The 17,146-nt window shown below is 33.2% G+C and overlaps 1 protein-coding gene across 2 annotated transcripts in view; it reads left to right on the forward strand.

The window, feature by feature from the left end:
- LOC106869107 (AP-3 complex subunit beta-2) overlaps positions 1 to 17,146 on the forward strand; it is a 56,538-nt gene that overhangs the window by 29,231 nt on the left and 10,161 nt on the right. For both annotated transcript variants that reach the window (XM_014914648.3, XM_014914647.3), the window contains 3 exons: positions 13,179 to 13,346; positions 14,289 to 14,544; positions 15,995 to 16,213. In XM_014914648.3, the coding sequence (XP_014770134.1) occupies positions 13,179 to 13,346; positions 14,289 to 14,544; positions 15,995 to 16,213 (643 nt within the window). The remainder of the gene's footprint in view (positions 1 to 13,178; positions 13,347 to 14,288; positions 14,545 to 15,994; positions 16,214 to 17,146) is intronic.

A 17,146-nucleotide genomic window follows, 5' to 3' on the forward strand; every position in this document is an offset into this window, starting at 1 on the left:
GTTGAACAAGATTTTGCAATGCCAATATTTCATATCTCACATTAAGGGGTCTCTTTGACTACCTTATTGTGTACTATCCTACCTATCTTTCCACATGTGAAATTTATCTCAGTGAAACTTGTGATTGCATATAAATTACAGTTATTTTAACTTTGTCTCTTCCAATCTGTCTTGGCATACATATGTACACATACATTTGTGTGTTATACATGTACATACACATATGTGTGTGTATATATATATATATATATACATATAATTGTTTTTACACAACTACACATCTATAATTTCACAGCCAATATGCCTGTATCTATTCATTCATAACTCTAATGCTTATGCATTGCTCCTCTCTTTTCTTGACAAGTAATCACTATCATTCCTTCTATTTTTCTGACCTGTGATAAATTAAACTGTCGAGAAGTAATCCACATCACCTCAGATATGGCATATTTCAGTTCAATGTGAGACCTAACTATAAAGTATGTCATATAGTTGAGTACATGTGTCAATTAGGCAATTTGTTCTTTTTTTTTTTTTTTTTTTTTTTGTCACTGTTAAATAAGTCAGTTTTGCTTAAGCAAGCATTTAACATAGGAGTATTAGATGGAACAAAATATTCACTGTGTGTTTTTTTAGATATTCCCATTCTGTCTCTATTGTGTCTTGTCCCAAGATTTAGGACTTAAATCATGAACTCTATTTTTAAAACAAGGAGTTTGTTGAGAGATATTCAGTTGCTATATTGACCCAAGACATAAAAACTAATTCATAGTTCATATACAGAAGATTCTTGTGGTAGTTCAGTGTGTGATAGTTATGACTTCTTGGAGATGATTGTTAATGCAGTTCAGAATTTTGGTCTAATGTGACATTCCATGTTGCATATAGTTTGGAAAGAGATTTTTGTTTGACTAGAATAACCAATATAGTTCTTTATTTCTAAGGCAGTGCTTCATTCATTGTTCTAGAATGTTGGTAATGTATTTAGATGTTTGTGTAGGTATCAAAATATAAGGAAGATGTGTAATGTAGTGTCATGAAAATTAAGGTAGAATTTTGTTTGGCTCAGTGTCAAAGGAATTTAATGTTGACATATCTACTACACCCATATTAAACATGTTCTCAGACATCTGCCCTGATTACTTTGAAGCAGTATATATTATAGTACAAACTTATATTATTCCGTTTATTCTATTGATAAAATTTTTAAGGGTGAATGTAAGATATTTTGTATCAACAGCTGTTCATTTATTATTTAGACTGGGAGAATTATTAGAGGGTCAGATACCATGCCTTGTATTATTTAGTTACAACTTTTTAGATTCTGAGTTCAAATTCTGTTGAGATCAACTTTTCCTTTCATCTTCTTGGGGGTCAGATAAAGTACTAGTCAAATACTGGGGCTCAGTCTAATTGTTCCCACTGATGATTTCTAGTATGGACCTTCTGCTGATGTTATTGTGATTGTTATTGTGACTATTAAGGAGTCCATGTAATTATCTTCATCCTCTCAGAATTACTAACCTTGTGCCTAAGACCTTTGGAAATAGGTTGTGATTGAGAAGACCCAGCAAGTAAAGTGAGATTGCAGCCATGGCTGATGCCAGTGTTACATGATCGGCTCATTTAAAAGTACCGTTGAAGCATCGGGTGATATGATATGCTTGAGAAGACCTGCTGAGTCAAATATTGGAGTTGATTTAAGTAACTAAACCCGTTTATCTCTGGTGGGAGTGGGGATAGAGTCTGGCTTTTGCCAATGTTAGAAATTATTTTCGAGGGTAGTGGAATTGCAAAAATACTAGGATATCAGACCAAAATGGATTGGTGGGATTGGTAAAGAATTGTAGCATTTTGTAACAACCTTTTACATTTTGAGTTCAGATTCTGTCAAATTTCATTAAAAATGTTTTTATTTATTTATTTTTAACTATATCATCCTTTGGGATTGATAGAATGAATACGAGTCATATATTAAGTCAGTTTAATTGACTACACACACCCCTTTGTAAATTTGTACCCTTATGCTTCAGTTAGAAATCATTGATCTTATTGAGGTTGTAGAAATGGTTGAGCATTGGATAGAATGCTTGGAGGTATTTAGTTGCATTCTGAGTTTAAATCTCACTAGAATCAACTTTGCTCATCATCTTCTAAGAGGTTGATAGAATAAGTACCAGTCATGTACTGAGGTAGATATAATCAACTATACCCCTGTAGCACATTATTATTGTAAAGTGACAAGCTGGTAGGATCATTAGTACACCAATTAAAATGCTTAGCAGCATTTCTTCTGGCGTTATGTTCTGAGTTCAAATGTTGCTGGAGTCGACTGTCTTTCATCCTTTCAAGGTGAATAAATAAGTATTGGTTATCAACTGGGGCTGATGTTATCAACTAGCCCTCTCCACCAAAATTGTGCCCTCATCTCTTGTTCCCCATACAATTTTGCAAACCTCCTAACCATCTACTTCTATTCACCTCAGGCCTTGAGGCACCACCCAGCCTCCTCATCTCTGATATCCATTTCTTTGTAGTTCCTACTGCTCATTCTCTTCCTCCCCTACTAAATGTGAGTAACTGTATAGCTCTCCTTTAAGAACCTGCCCTGCCCTCATCTCTCTTCTCTCATAACTTAGCCTCTTATACCCTAGCATAAAGACAATCTCCCCACTCCCTTAGAGTTTTTAGACCTGTGCACTGCATGGCAACCTCAGTAGTGCTGGTAGCCCCAAAAATAAAGCACCCAGTACATACTGTAAAGTGGTTGGCATTAAGTAGGGAAAGTACATCAAAGCAGATATTGGAGCTTGATATAGTCCTTGGACCCATCAGATCCTCTCAACCAATCCAACCCATGACAGCGTGGAACATGGACATTAAATGATGATGATTATTTCCCCATCCACACCTAGTTTACTCTTAAATTCTGTTAAATTGTCATTACATGTTCTAGTGCATGATACAGACACGCTTCCATGTTTCTCAAACTAGTAGTCTTCACTGTTTTATATTTAACAAACATAAAACACTTTCTGTTCTGCATCATGTTTGTCTCTTTACCAATGTCAGTAAAAGTGAAGTCCAAAACCAGTCCTCATTGTACGTTTGTATATTAGTAATTATGTTGTATTCGTTTATGTACTTTCAGCCAAACTTTATACTTGGTTATTTTCTTCAGCTATACACTTAGTAGTTTTAATTGGAGAATTGTTTTCTGTGACTAGCACAGGCATACAAATACATATTTCACACTCATGCATCTCTACATTCATACACACCCACACAATTACACTTACAATCATATACACCCGCAATCGCATATGTAATCATTCATACTATCTCTTACATATGCAGTCTCACTCACACACACATTTATTCATTGATAATTAGGCTATGAATATAGGCTTTGGCGAGTCTGAGTTCTGCCCTTCTGAAATCAGTCATTGTATGAATGCTTGAAAATACTCATTATGAATAAACCATAAAGGAGTAAAACAATTAAATAAAAGTAATGTTTTTGCCCTTTGAAGTTCTAGTGTAGCAGTTTATTCAGTAGCCGAAACCTCACTTAGCCCTTTCAGTTAAAATACACTGCTTATTTTTTCAACAATTGTGTAACATAATCAGGAATTTGAAGGGCTTTAGTAAACTAATTAATCATCATCATCGTCATCATCATAGGTCCTCGGACAGAATTTGTTGAGGCGATTTTTTTTTACTGCCAGACACCGTTTTTGTCACCAACCCTCACCTGTTTCCAAGCAAGGTAATATTTCCCCATGGCCAGACACATTTTTCTCAGAAGATTGGAAATGAACATCACTTGTATGATGATGCTCATTTACAATCATGATGTCAAGACAAGAGTACACATAAACACACACACACACACACACACACACAAAATGGCCTCTTTCAGTTTCCTTTTACTAAGTCCACTCACTAGGTTTTAGTTGGACCAGGGCTATAGTAGAAGACTTTTACCCAAAGTGCTGCAGAGTGAACTGGACCCAAGTACATACTTGGGAAGCAGACTTCTTAACCACACAGCTCTGTCTAGTTATGCCTGTGCCTAGCCTATTAAGCTGATGTTTGGTACACAACTGAAATGTTAAGGTTTTAACATACAGTAATAAATTGAAGTTTAAATACTGAACACTTCAAAAGAAGAGGTTTCCTATGAAATAATCGTAGGTGGCTTGGTATCAAAAGAGTTAGAACATTTATAACCTCATTGTAAATTAGTAGTGAGCCGAATTTACTTCTCTAGGACAATACCTGCCACATTGTCAACAATTTTTGCATGAAGTTGTTCTAACTTTGATGCAAATGTTGCTTGGTATTGCAGGTTTGACTTATCCAATTCTTAACTCACAACAAGTAATTTATGACTAGTAAGGCAGAATATATATGACTGCTTATGATTATTTCATAGAAAAACCTCTTCTTTTAAATTGTTCAGTATTTAAACCACCATTTATTATTGTACATTAGAACCTCGTTGCTATATTCCCAACACCTCCCTAATAATTTCTGTAGTTAGACAGCTTAGTAAATGTTTATTAAATCCTTATCACTAGATGTAAAGGTGGGCCAATGAGTTAACAAATTTAGTGCATGGAGGTAACTAGAACAATCGGCCTATGATGCAAAATGAATATTAACCAAAGACTGATACTATTTTCCATTTTTCTAGTAAGCATGGGAAACAACTCTGGACGTGTTTCACTATAAAGCTCTCATCAATGAAGATTGAGTGAAGAATCTAATGTATAAACTTGCACATATACTGAGTGGATTCTTTCATCATTGTTTCAGCAAGTACAACGAAAGTTGCGTTTCATTGACATAGTCAGAATGGGATGAAAATACATCCACAGTGGTCTCCCTTAGTTTCCAGCAAACTAAATATTATATTAGTTATTGATTGTTTAATTTTCCTTGCCATACGATTATTTCTTCGTAGCCTTTTAATATTCAATGCATTAAGTATGTTAGTACTAACTTTTCTCGCAGAAAGTGTTTTATAATTCTGAGTTTGACTTTTACCAAGGTCATACCAGCTCATCATGCCTTTATGGTAGTAAAATAGGTTAAGTGGCTGGGGAATTGACCACAAAAATTTTGCTGAATACCTGTTACCACCAAATGTTTGATTGGTTACTTCCATGTTGTGAATTAGTTCATGTAACTTTGTGCATGTGCATGCGTACGTGCACATACCTGTGTATGTATGCCTGTATGCATGTGTGTGAGTATGATTGATATTCATACTAATTAGCAGAAACTGTGTTAAGTAAGACAAAACACAAACTATTTACTTATTTATTATCTAATTTCACTCCAGTTAGCCTAATAAGTAAATATTAACAAATGTTTGTAATTTTTAGAATAAATATTGTTGTCTTTATCACACCTATGTTCAAACTATGTTTTAGCATCCTCATAACAGTATGATAATATCTATAACTGTATTTATCTTAGATTAGATGGAAGTGATATAAACTTAGTGTAAGCATTTCAGTTTAACCATATCTTATCGCTTGACGTCTATGGCATTTAGATCCTGAAATATTTTGCCTTCCTTGTTATTGGTGGATCAATTCTGTCTGTGGCTTGGTTTCATCTTACACTTAAACCTACTTACTTCACCTCATGGATCATTCTTCTGGCTTTGTTTCCATTCTTACTTGGAACCTATCTTACCTAGGAAGCTGAACTGCTGCAATCTCTTCCATTAAAAAAAAATTTTTTTTTAATTATTCAACAATTTTATTTGCCTTCTCTTTCTCCTGATATATATATATATTTTTTCGTTTCTTTCTTTATAGTTCAGCTATCATTTAAAAAATTCTTTTTGGTTTTGAACAGCAGTCATGTTTATGGTATGCTTTGCTGATTTGTTCTGTTCTTTAAATCAATCATTTTTTCCTTCATAGCCTTTTTCTAGATCTTATTTATATTACTATTATTATTTATAATAATTATAAAATCATTCATTTTCAACAATTGCTGAATTTTATTTTAACACCAAATGACATTTTCTTTCTTCCCTTCCCTCTGCTGGTTTCTTCTGTTGTCTTATGTAATTTTTTTTTCCATGGTTATTTTTCTTCACAGAATTTTGGAATTTATTATGTGTATATACATGTGTGTATGTGTTTGTTTTAACAATCCGCTTTATATCGATTGCTGCTATTTTATTACCATCTTCTTTATACCATAAAACATGTTAGGTTTATATTCTCCAGAAATGCACACCACAGAGAAATTTTAAAAGTTTCATCATTGAGTTAGGTTGATGCATAAATATCAAATTTACATGCATGAGTTTAATAGCATGCTTGATACTTTTGTGCAGGTGCACGCACTCGTACACATCACCACCACCACTACCACCTCCATCACTACTTAATATTTTTGTCTGGGTTGTCAATATGTAATTAAATTATTTTTTACTCTAGTCTGAATTTTTAATACATTTACTGTCTTGTAGAATGCTAGTGTTAAGTTAAAGATTTCTGTTTACGGATAATATTTTCTTGTCTGAATATATAAAGGTTGAGATTTGTAGTAATGCACATTAGTGTACATCTACATACATATATTTGTGTAATATATGATAATTTGCTTATTGGGCACATGTGCTATCATATACACTACCCTGGCTTCACAACTTTCCTTCCCAAACTGAAGCACAATTGGTTTTCTATGACATTGAACACCTGTATCAATAGTCTTTTTACATGTCTGATGCAGAGTTTGTCACCGACTTCATATACAGAGTTAGGTGTCTTCAATTAATGATTACCACAGCTGCATTTCTTGTTTTAGTTGCATATATAGACAAGATTGAACTGACCCCATCCCTATCAATATTTTAATCTCAGTTTGAAAGTGGAAAGAATTGAATTCAGTGTGATATAAATGATAGCACATCTGCTTACTATGCAAGAAAGAGATGTCTGGTTCAATTCCTGACAGTTCTTTAATTATGTTTAACAATCTTAAAATATAGTTTACAAGTATGCACCATTAAATATGGTTTATATTAAAATCTTGGCTGTTAATTTCATATATATGTGTGTATATATATATATATATATATATATATATATATATATATATATATATAAGTAAGTGACTGATAAAATTTGTATGTATTATCTGGCAGCTTATCATTTTTAAGAAGTGTAAGATTATTTTGAGAAAACCTTGGTATTAAATTCTTCTGTACATCTAATTCCCCATAGATGAATGTTCCTTCTTTGGCACTGATTCTGTCTTAGACTTTAATTGTGTGTAGTGAATAACATGGATTGAAACACATGGCATGATAATTAATTGCTGGACACTTTCAGAATTATGCACAATGATAGGTAACAGAAGTACTTCTTGTAAGCCTATGTTTCATTACTGTTCTGAATCTTGTTAGATTGACTAGATGCTTTTCTCTATCTCATGTTAATATTTATCCGTATCTATTTAGTCACACACATGGGCCCACAAGGAATGTCTATACTGTTGGATAACTTACTATAGCAACCAAATTTCTCTTAACCTACTGATTTAAGAAAACCACACCCTCCTAACTTAAAGAAAAGAAAGACACATTGGTCTTGTACTGTTTGATAAAAAAAAAACATGGGATGAGATGGCCAAGGCTGGAATACCTTTGTCCATAGCTTTGCTGGATGCAGAGTAACTGGGGACTAAGCAACCATACACACTATTATTTACATAAATCCTAAAATACTTAAATTGATTATAGCAGCAACTCCATGAATTCCTAGGGATATCTGAGGAAGGAATGTTATTCTGAAATGTTATCAGACTATGGATTGTTAAATTACAACAGGTATATAGCCCATTGTTTGTATTATAGTGCATTGTTGTACCATTCGAAACATTTTATTCTTTAGGAGAGTATTGTAGTTCGCTTGAAGCATTGTGTATTGTTTGTAAAGAATAAAAAGTTTAGGAAGGTATAACAATGCAATATAGAACAAAAAATGGACTGTATACCTGTTGTAACTTGGTAAACTATAGTCCGATGATATTTCGGAATTAGAATTCTTTCTTCAGATCTTATTTGCTGGAGTCTGCAGAGACTCCAACAAATAAGATCTGAAGAAGGAATTCTAATTCCGAAATATCATCGGACTATAGTTTACCAAGTTACAACAGGTATACAGTTCATTTTTTGTTCTATATTGCATTGTTATACCTTCCTAAACTTTTTATTTTATTCTTTACTTATGATATGTATTTTATGATCCATTGAGTTCTGGATAGTTTTGAAGTGTAGAAAAGATTGCAAGAATGAGCTAGAGAAGCAAAACATTGTACCCCATAAAACAATGTAATACTAGTTTTGTGATTCTGGACATTTACTTAAGTCCAGTCTAGCTCTAATTAATGCTGATAAGTCTGAAGGGGTTCTTAACATAGAAACAAATGTTACAGTAGTTTGAATATATCATATGTTTGGGTGATGCAGACTGGTGGTTTTTTTCCCTTTTCTAGTTTAATCAAGTGAAAGAGAGCTACACTCATGACCTTCAAATGACTAAGATTGACTGCAGAAAAAATATGGGCAGGACAGGAATTCCAGAGGGAGTGATTATGTTCTAAAGAAGAAGAATTGGGAACTTGGGTCAGTGTGATATTTTGAGAGGAGAAGTATGAGTAACAAGAAGCAGAGTGACAAATAGGTTTGGTGGGAAGTGATTTCTAGCTTGCTCTGACACAAGTTATCACTACTGAGATGCACAATACCCTGTGCTTCTCAGTAGTGATAGAATAAGCAGTGAAAAAACAGCATGTATGTGAGCCAGAGGTTGAAATATATTGATGAGTAAGTCTAATCAACCAAATAGTCTTTCTTTGGATGTAGTCTAAGATGTTTGTTTGTGTTGTAGTAGTGATAGCAGCAACAACAACAATATAGTGTTCCAATTGTGAGTGTAATATTCTACTCTGAGTATCATTTGAACTTTGTAGAGAAACAGCAACTAATCACATCTGATGTTTTAGTTCTGATGAAACCAAGTCAGGTCTTTGTGATGTAGCATTTTTTTCTTTATTATGAATGTAGTGACTCCAGAAAATCTTAGAAATTGAGAGGCCTAGTATTTGTAATTGCCTGTTGCCCACAGTTAGAGGAGATGAGGTACATGATTGCTTTATTGATATGTGCAATGTATGATATTTGTGTTGTCATGAACACATTGGATAATGTTTGCAAGGTTTCTGCTCATAGATGTTGTGTAGGTTTGATATGAAGTATCTAGGTTGCATATGGATGTCATTTATGGTTAGAGAGGAATGAAGAGTTATAGGAATGAGCATTGTTTGAGGTGATAGCCAGCAGGTCATTTTTAATGTATTTAAGGAAGAATGTTAGGGACATAGTGAAACTTTGCGGAACCGCAGGCTTGATAGTGTGGATCAGAATGAGTTTTTAACACGTGCACTGTAATGACACAATCTGGTAAAAATCTTTCAACACAAGAAAGTAGAAAGTTTAGTTAGGAATGTTTCATGCTAGATATAGTCAAATGCTTTGTTGATGTCATGGACAATGTTGATTTTGTCAAATTTCTTGAGTGTGAAACCAGTTGTGAGTGACATAAGACAGCAGTTCTCCAGTTCCCCATTAAACCATGAGGCCTTTGCAATGTTTCTACAATTATTTATAACAAGGTTGTAATCACAGTATGAACAATATATGAAATTATGATGAAAGGATGGGCAACCTCGAGCTTTTTGGTATAATGTCTTGTTTCTTCATTGAAACTAAATTAATGATAGTTGTGTATGTTCTCCGAAGTTCCTCCACTCCATTTTCCCACCAAATTTAAGGTACAGAAAAGATTAGAATTTAAAAGCAAATAGTGGTAGTTCACATTCACAAATATCAGGCCAATAAATTTCTCTGTTTTCCTATTTCCTAAACCTTTTTTATTTTAAAATGTATTAGCACATTTTTATTTCAAGATGAATAATTTTTCTAAATAGACCTCCTTATGTAAAGTATTTGAAATTTTACAATAATAAGAGTAATGCAAAAAAACAAATATATGTGGTATACAGGCTCCTTAAAAAACTTTTAGTATGTAGGATAATGTCCAATTTATTGTCATAATTCGCAATTCACATCTTGTTTAATGCTTAACTTTCAATATTATTTAAGTAATTGTAATCAGAATCAATGCTCTTTAGAACTTAAGGTACCATGATCTAATTTCAACATTATATCTTTCTAACATTTTATTACAGAATACTGATCTCTAATTTTTCTAAATTAACGTAACTATAAGAAATTGAATTAATCCATTCAGATGAATTTTTCTAAACCATTGTTATTTTGTTTATATTACTGGAATTTGGACTTGATTTATGTTCACTCAATATTAGTATTGTTAGTAATTACTTTAATCCATTTTAGATTAGTTTTGTATTTCAGTTCTGTTTGCAATGAGGTGACATTTCCAGGATTAATAAATTGATTTTCAAATTATTTCCAGGTTCTTTATTTAAATTAGTATTTATATTTGATTTTATGGTCTGACACATCTTCGTTTTTAAAAAAAATTTATCAACTAAAATATGAGCAAACCTATGTCATTAAGAAGTTTGCTTCCCAACCACATGCTTTTGGGTGCAGTCCCAATGCTTGTAGAAATGTCTTCTACAGCCGCAGCTTTATATGTGGATTTGGCAGACAAAAACTGAAAGAAGCCTGGATGTGTGTGTGTCTTTGTGTTTGCATCTCTCCTTCCACTGCTTGACAACTGGTGTTGGTTTGTTTACATCCCCCATTACTTAGGGTTTAGCAAAAGAACCCAATAGAATAAGTACCAGACTTAAAAGATAAGTACTGGGGTTGATTTATTTGACTAAACCTCATCAGGGCTGTGACCCAACAGTCTGTTGTCCAATGACTTGAAACAAATAAAAAATAATTATTTAAGGAATCTACTAAAATCTGTTTAAAAAAAAAATTTGAAATTAGTCTGACTTTATTTCAGCCAAAATAGTTTGGTTTATAGTTTATTTATAGGCACAGACATGGCTGTATGGTTAAGAAGCTCACTTGTCAACCATGTGGCTTTCTGATCAGCCTCACTGTGCAGTGGCTTAGGCATGTGTCTTCTGCTTCAGTTCCAGACCAGGGAATTTGGTAGCTGTAAAGAGAAGGAAGCTCATCATGTGTATTTGTGTGTGTGTGTGTGTGTGTGTGTGTGTGTATATATATCATTGTCATCATCATCATTTAATGTCTGTTTTCCACACTGGCAGTTTGACAGGATACAAGCTGCAGGACTATGCCAAGCTCTGGTTTTAGCTTTGGCATGGTTTCTATGGTTAGATGCCCTTCCTAATGCCAACCACTTAACAGTGAGTACTGGGTACACTTTTTTGTATCACCAGCATTAGTGAGGTTGCTAAGTAATTTGCAAGACTGGAAAAGAGAACAGGGAAAAAGGAAAAAGCTCTCGCTATTAGGTGAAGAGATATATTCAAACATGTCTGGTTAGTTCACTGTTATCAGTTCACTGCAGGGTTTCCACTACTTTTGTATTTTTTCAATAAAAGACTTTTAACTATTAATGGTGAGATACTATATATTTTTTTGGTAAACTTCCCTTGCGGTGGACTTTCTTCACGGCGGACTTTCTTCACGGTGGACTTTCTTCACGGCAAATTGATGGTTGTGAACTTACTTGTAATCATATTCAAGGTGGGAGGAGGTGACTTTATATCAATGCTAAGTATGATGGAGTGGCAAGCATAGATGTCTTGCTACAGGGATGCCACACATTCTACAGAAGTAGATAGTAGTTTGAAGTACACACACACACACACACACACACATACACACAAAGGCTAGCAAGCCAAATCTTCAAAGTCACTGTCAACTTTTCCTTTATAAAAGTTTAATAAACATGTACTTTACTAAAAATATTCAGTTTAATGTTAAAATGTTTCTAATTTATATATATGTATATGCATGCATGTTTACAGTTTACACTAATTTTTGGCTATAAGCAGTGACATTATTGTTTGAAGCCAAACTACAAATGTTGATGTCAATGTTTGTGGCTGGGCTACAGCTGGCAACCTTTATTGACATTTCCTATCAACAATCACCTGCTAGATCTGCACTTTCAAATTCCTCTGGAGCAAAAAAAATTTCTTATTTGAAAAACGGGTAAGAGTTGGTGACGGGTTGAGCATTCAGTTATAAAATCCTGTGTTAAATAATAAACTCCCTATTGAAGCTATACTATCATGAAAATTAGATATTAAACAAATGTACGTGTGAAGAATTACACAAGTGTAATATAGGGCCAAGCACAAAAGAAAGTTTATATTTTTACTTCACTGCTCAGAATATCTGTCAATGGATGATTTGTTCTAATGTACTAAGGGAGAAGTAAAGAAATGCCTGCAAATGATTATTAACCCTTTAGCATTTAAACCGGCCATATCCGGCCAAAAGTATTCTGAATGTTTTATGTTCAAACTGGTCAGATCTGGTCTCTGACACCAACCCTACAATATCATTCTAAAAATTAACAGCTACCTCATCAAGATCTCATAGCTACAAGATAATGCATGATTAGTTCAAAACAATGTGGATAAAAAAGCATTAATTTTGGCAGAATAATGTGAACACTAAAGGGTTAAACATCTATAAGGCAGTGGGTCAAATGATAGTCTTGTTATAATTGTGCTACTCTAAATTTATGAGAGATTTTTAATGGCTAAATGAACCCTTGTATGACAGAACATTAATTTCTCTTCAATATAATGTTAAAACTAAAGAAGTATCATTATTGTGTACTATTAAAAGGAGTTGTATCCTGACAAATCTTGTGAAGTTGTCACCTTGCTGACGTATTAGAATGTTTGTCTAAATCTGTGTTTGTATTGTAATAATTGGACATTATGTATTATAAGATCAATAAATTGAATTTCTCCTGTTGAAATTTAATTTTGATATTTCACTGTTTAATCAAAATATTTCATTACAGGACTGAAAATTTTTTTTAAATATATAAAATAATCTTTTGATATTTCTAATTTCTTTTCAGTTTGTTACATAAATTTTTATATTGAAATTGTATTGCACCTACATTAATCTCCACACTATTTGGTATTTTCAGCCCTCTGAACATAAAGATATCATTATACACATGGCTAAAATGGTGGACAATATTACTATACCTATGGCTCGAGCAAGTATACTTTGGTTAATTGGAGAATATAGTGAAAGAGTTCCAAAAATTGCTCCAGATGTTCTTCGTAAAATGGCTAAGGGATTTACTGGAGAGGTAATTAGCTTTCATATCTTTTCTATATCTATTTTCTCATCTAGTCAATTATATATATATAAAACAAATAATAAATGAGTATATGCATATATACATACAAGTATGTGCATACCTACATATATATATATATATATATATATATATACATATATACATATATATTAGAAACAAAATTTTTAAATAACAACAAAAAGAGAAGTTAGTTTCAATTTTCTATGACATCCCCAACTCAAAACAAAAAAAGAAAAAAACAATTCACTTCAGTTTGCAATGATATAGGACTCACAAAACACCCATTCATAAAATGCCTGCTCCTACTAAACAGCTTACTCCATCACTTAGAGAGCTCTGTATTCTCAAAATATATCTCAAACTTGAAGAAGGAGGGGAAAAAAACCCAAACATTTTAGGGGCTGTCCTGGACATAGCCTCAGCATTATGAATAAGTGAAAGTGCTGTAACTTCTGTCCTGAAGAAAAACCCCATATCATTCTGTCACATCATAACACCATCTTGTTGGATGATTTGGGTGAGTGGCCAGTTGGTACAACTGCATACTAAATACATGCATAGTAGACTTTCACATGTTGTTTTTAAATTTTAAAACTCAAGAATTTTTTTTTGCCTATTGACTGCGTGGATATTCTCAAGTAATCAGTTTTTCATGTCACTATGATTTATAAGTGAGATTGTCCCATATGTGTATTTAGTATGCAGAACACATCTGTTGTGTTATTCCATCAATCATACTACTTATTTTTATATTGTTATATTGTAGATTGACTTTATACTTTTGGCTATCAGTTTTTGACTTCAGATTTCTGCTATTTCAGTTGATATCTACATGCTTATGTACATTTGTGTGTGCAAACATACACATATTAATTCAATAACATGTACACAGTTTTATTGGACTACATATTTAACCCTTTCTCTTTGCAGGAAGATATTGTGAAATTGCAAATACTTAACTTAGCAGCCAAGATGTGCATTACCAACCCTAAACAAACCAAATTGTTATGCCAATATGTCCTCAATTTAGCTAAATATGATCAGAATTATGACATTCGTGATCGATCTCGGTTTCTACGGCAATTAGTCTTACCAACTGGGGAGAAGCCTGGTTTCCTTTCCAAATATATAAAGAAAATCTTTCTTTCCACAAAACCTGCTCCAGTATTAGAATCTAAATTCAAAGGTATATGATTATTATTCCTTTTTTTTTAATCTTTTCTTTGGGTTGGAGAATAAGAATTCATGATTGAGCCTCACTTTTACTGAAATTGTTGTTTAGCTCCAACTCGAGCCTGATTGAACAAAGCTTTAACTAAAGGCATTCCCTCTTTGGTATGAGGTATTAAGGATCATTGGGAAAACAGAATCTGTTTAAATCATTAACCCATTAAGTTCCAGAGTACTTAAATCTCTGAATATTACTTTTCAATTTTTACAGATGATTAATGATAATAGGTTAAAATGATAAAAATAATTATTAAAACTCCTTTACTTCAAGTAGAAATGGAAATACTCGGTGTCCTATAAATAGGACACTGAGACAATGTAATATAGCTTATTTAATGTTCTCATTTAGTGTCCTATTTATAGGACAGTGGGACTTAATGGGTTAAAATAAATGCTTGTATTTTAAGAAATATATTTGAATCATTATTGAAATAAATATGTATAACGTAAAAGTACCCACTACACTCTCTGAGTGGTTGGCGTTAGGAAGGGCATCCAGCTGTAGAGACTCTGCCAAATCAGATTGGAGCCTGGTGTAGCCATTTGGTTTCACCAGTCCTCAGTCAAATCGTCCAACCCATGCTAGCATGGAAAGCGGACGTTAAACGACGATGATGATTATGATGAATCCTACTACATTAAAGACTTGATCAATATTTAGAACAAACTAGTTTAGGTGGATTTTCTCATAATACTGGACTGGATTATTCCTGTGTCTGTTGTATGTGTTGGAAAACCTCAGAGCTACAACGAACCACAGGTTTGCCAATTGAATTTCTCTTTGCTAATCAAACCTCTGATGTTGTCATTGTTCACACATATATTTAATCTTCAACATCATATATTATTGTCATTATTATCATTCAGCATCCATTTTCCATGCTGGCATGGGCAGGGTCACCAAGTAACTTGCAAGACAAAGATCCCCCAGCTGGAATGGGAAGTAGTATTGAAGGAGGTGGCTTTGTGCCAGTTGATGACAGGTTAAAATGTATAATAGAAGGATAAAGATTGGTATCTTGCTGTAGAAGAGATGCAAGGATACCTAGTTGGAAAAAAAAGGAAAGATGGAGAGGGAGAGATTGAGAGAGAGAGAGATGATGTGTATCAAAGTTTTCAGTTAGTTAATATATCATTTATTTTTTAGAATTTTTTTTTGGTTGTGAGTAGAATTTATTTTTAAAATAATCAAGTTAAATGTGATATTAAAATGAGTAAGAAAATCGACTAATTTCATTAAGACAGCAATGTTTCAAAATTGTTAATTTCTTTTTTTTTTTTTTTCATTCTAAGGAATGGTTTGTCAAGATTTTTGGTGATAATAAAATATAATGGGAAAAAGAGGGAAGCTCTAAATAAACTCTTCTCTGTCTTTTGTTAAGTTTCTAATGTGTTTCAATTTCTAGACCGGGACCAATATCAGTTAGGAACTTTATCTCATTTGCTGAATACAAAAGCTCATGGCTACCAAGAACTTCCAGATTTTCCTGAATCAGCCCCAGATCCAACAGTAAGAAATGTTGAGGTTCCTTTACCCTGGTCAGATTTGACTCGTAAGAAAACTGGGAAAAATAAGACAATAACTTCAGAACACTTTTATTCTGATGAAGAAAGCAGTGAAGATGGTAAATTCATTTAAACTCTCAATCATTTATTTTTTGTTTACATATGAATCTTTCTTATCATCTTGTATTTTAGATCACTTTTGAGATGGTAGGGTATAATTTTAGTGAGATTTAGCTGTCATTTCTTACAGGTTGAAGAACGCCATAGAGGCTTCTTTATTAGTTATTAGTGTAATCCAAAGGAAACTGTAATTAGATCTTGTTTAGCCTGCTTCTCCTTAATAACCACCAGCTTGTATGATGCCTCATAATTATAAGATGATCTGAATCTTCAAATTAACTTTACTTTGGAGATCAGTGGTAGTTTTTCACTTATCCACTATGAACAATTAGGCTAGTAAAGAAACAGTTGTTCCTTCTTCATAGCAGATTGTATATCAATCAAGTCACTAGCTTAAAATAGAGAACTGATTGAATGGATTAGGCAGGTATTGGAGTGTTGGATCAGAAGTCATCATTTCAACTCCTGTATAGGTGGTTTTGTATTTCTAAAGCAGTACACTCAATTCTGCATTGTCTCAGTTCATCAAATGCTTTATTTCTTTATTGATTTCTTAAAGTTGATGTTTAGCTCCAAGTTGGTCCTAATTGAAAAGACCAAAGGTACTCCCTCAGCATAAGGTACTCAGGAAGGCGATGGAGAAAGAAGAATATCTTTGAGTCAGTGAGCTGGCAGAATCATTAGAGCAGTGAAAATAATGCCTTGCGATGTTCATTCCACCTCTTGACATTTTGAGTTCAAATTCTGCTGATTTTAACTTAGCCTTTTATCCATCCAGGGTTACTAACATAAAGTATCAATCAATAGTATCAACTAACCCTACTTCTTTTACTGACCTTGTGCCTAAATCAAAAGCCAATATTAAAATAAATATGTAAATCCAATCTCACAATTATCTCTTAAATTTATTTTAAAAGTTACATAAAGAGAAA

Source organism: Octopus bimaculoides, chromosome 2, assembly GCF_046866305.1.
Source record: "Octopus bimaculoides isolate indiv1 chromosome 2, ASM4686630v1, whole genome shotgun sequence".
In the NCBI taxonomy this organism is placed as follows: Eukaryota; Metazoa; Mollusca; class Cephalopoda; order Octopoda; family Octopodidae; genus Octopus; species Octopus bimaculoides.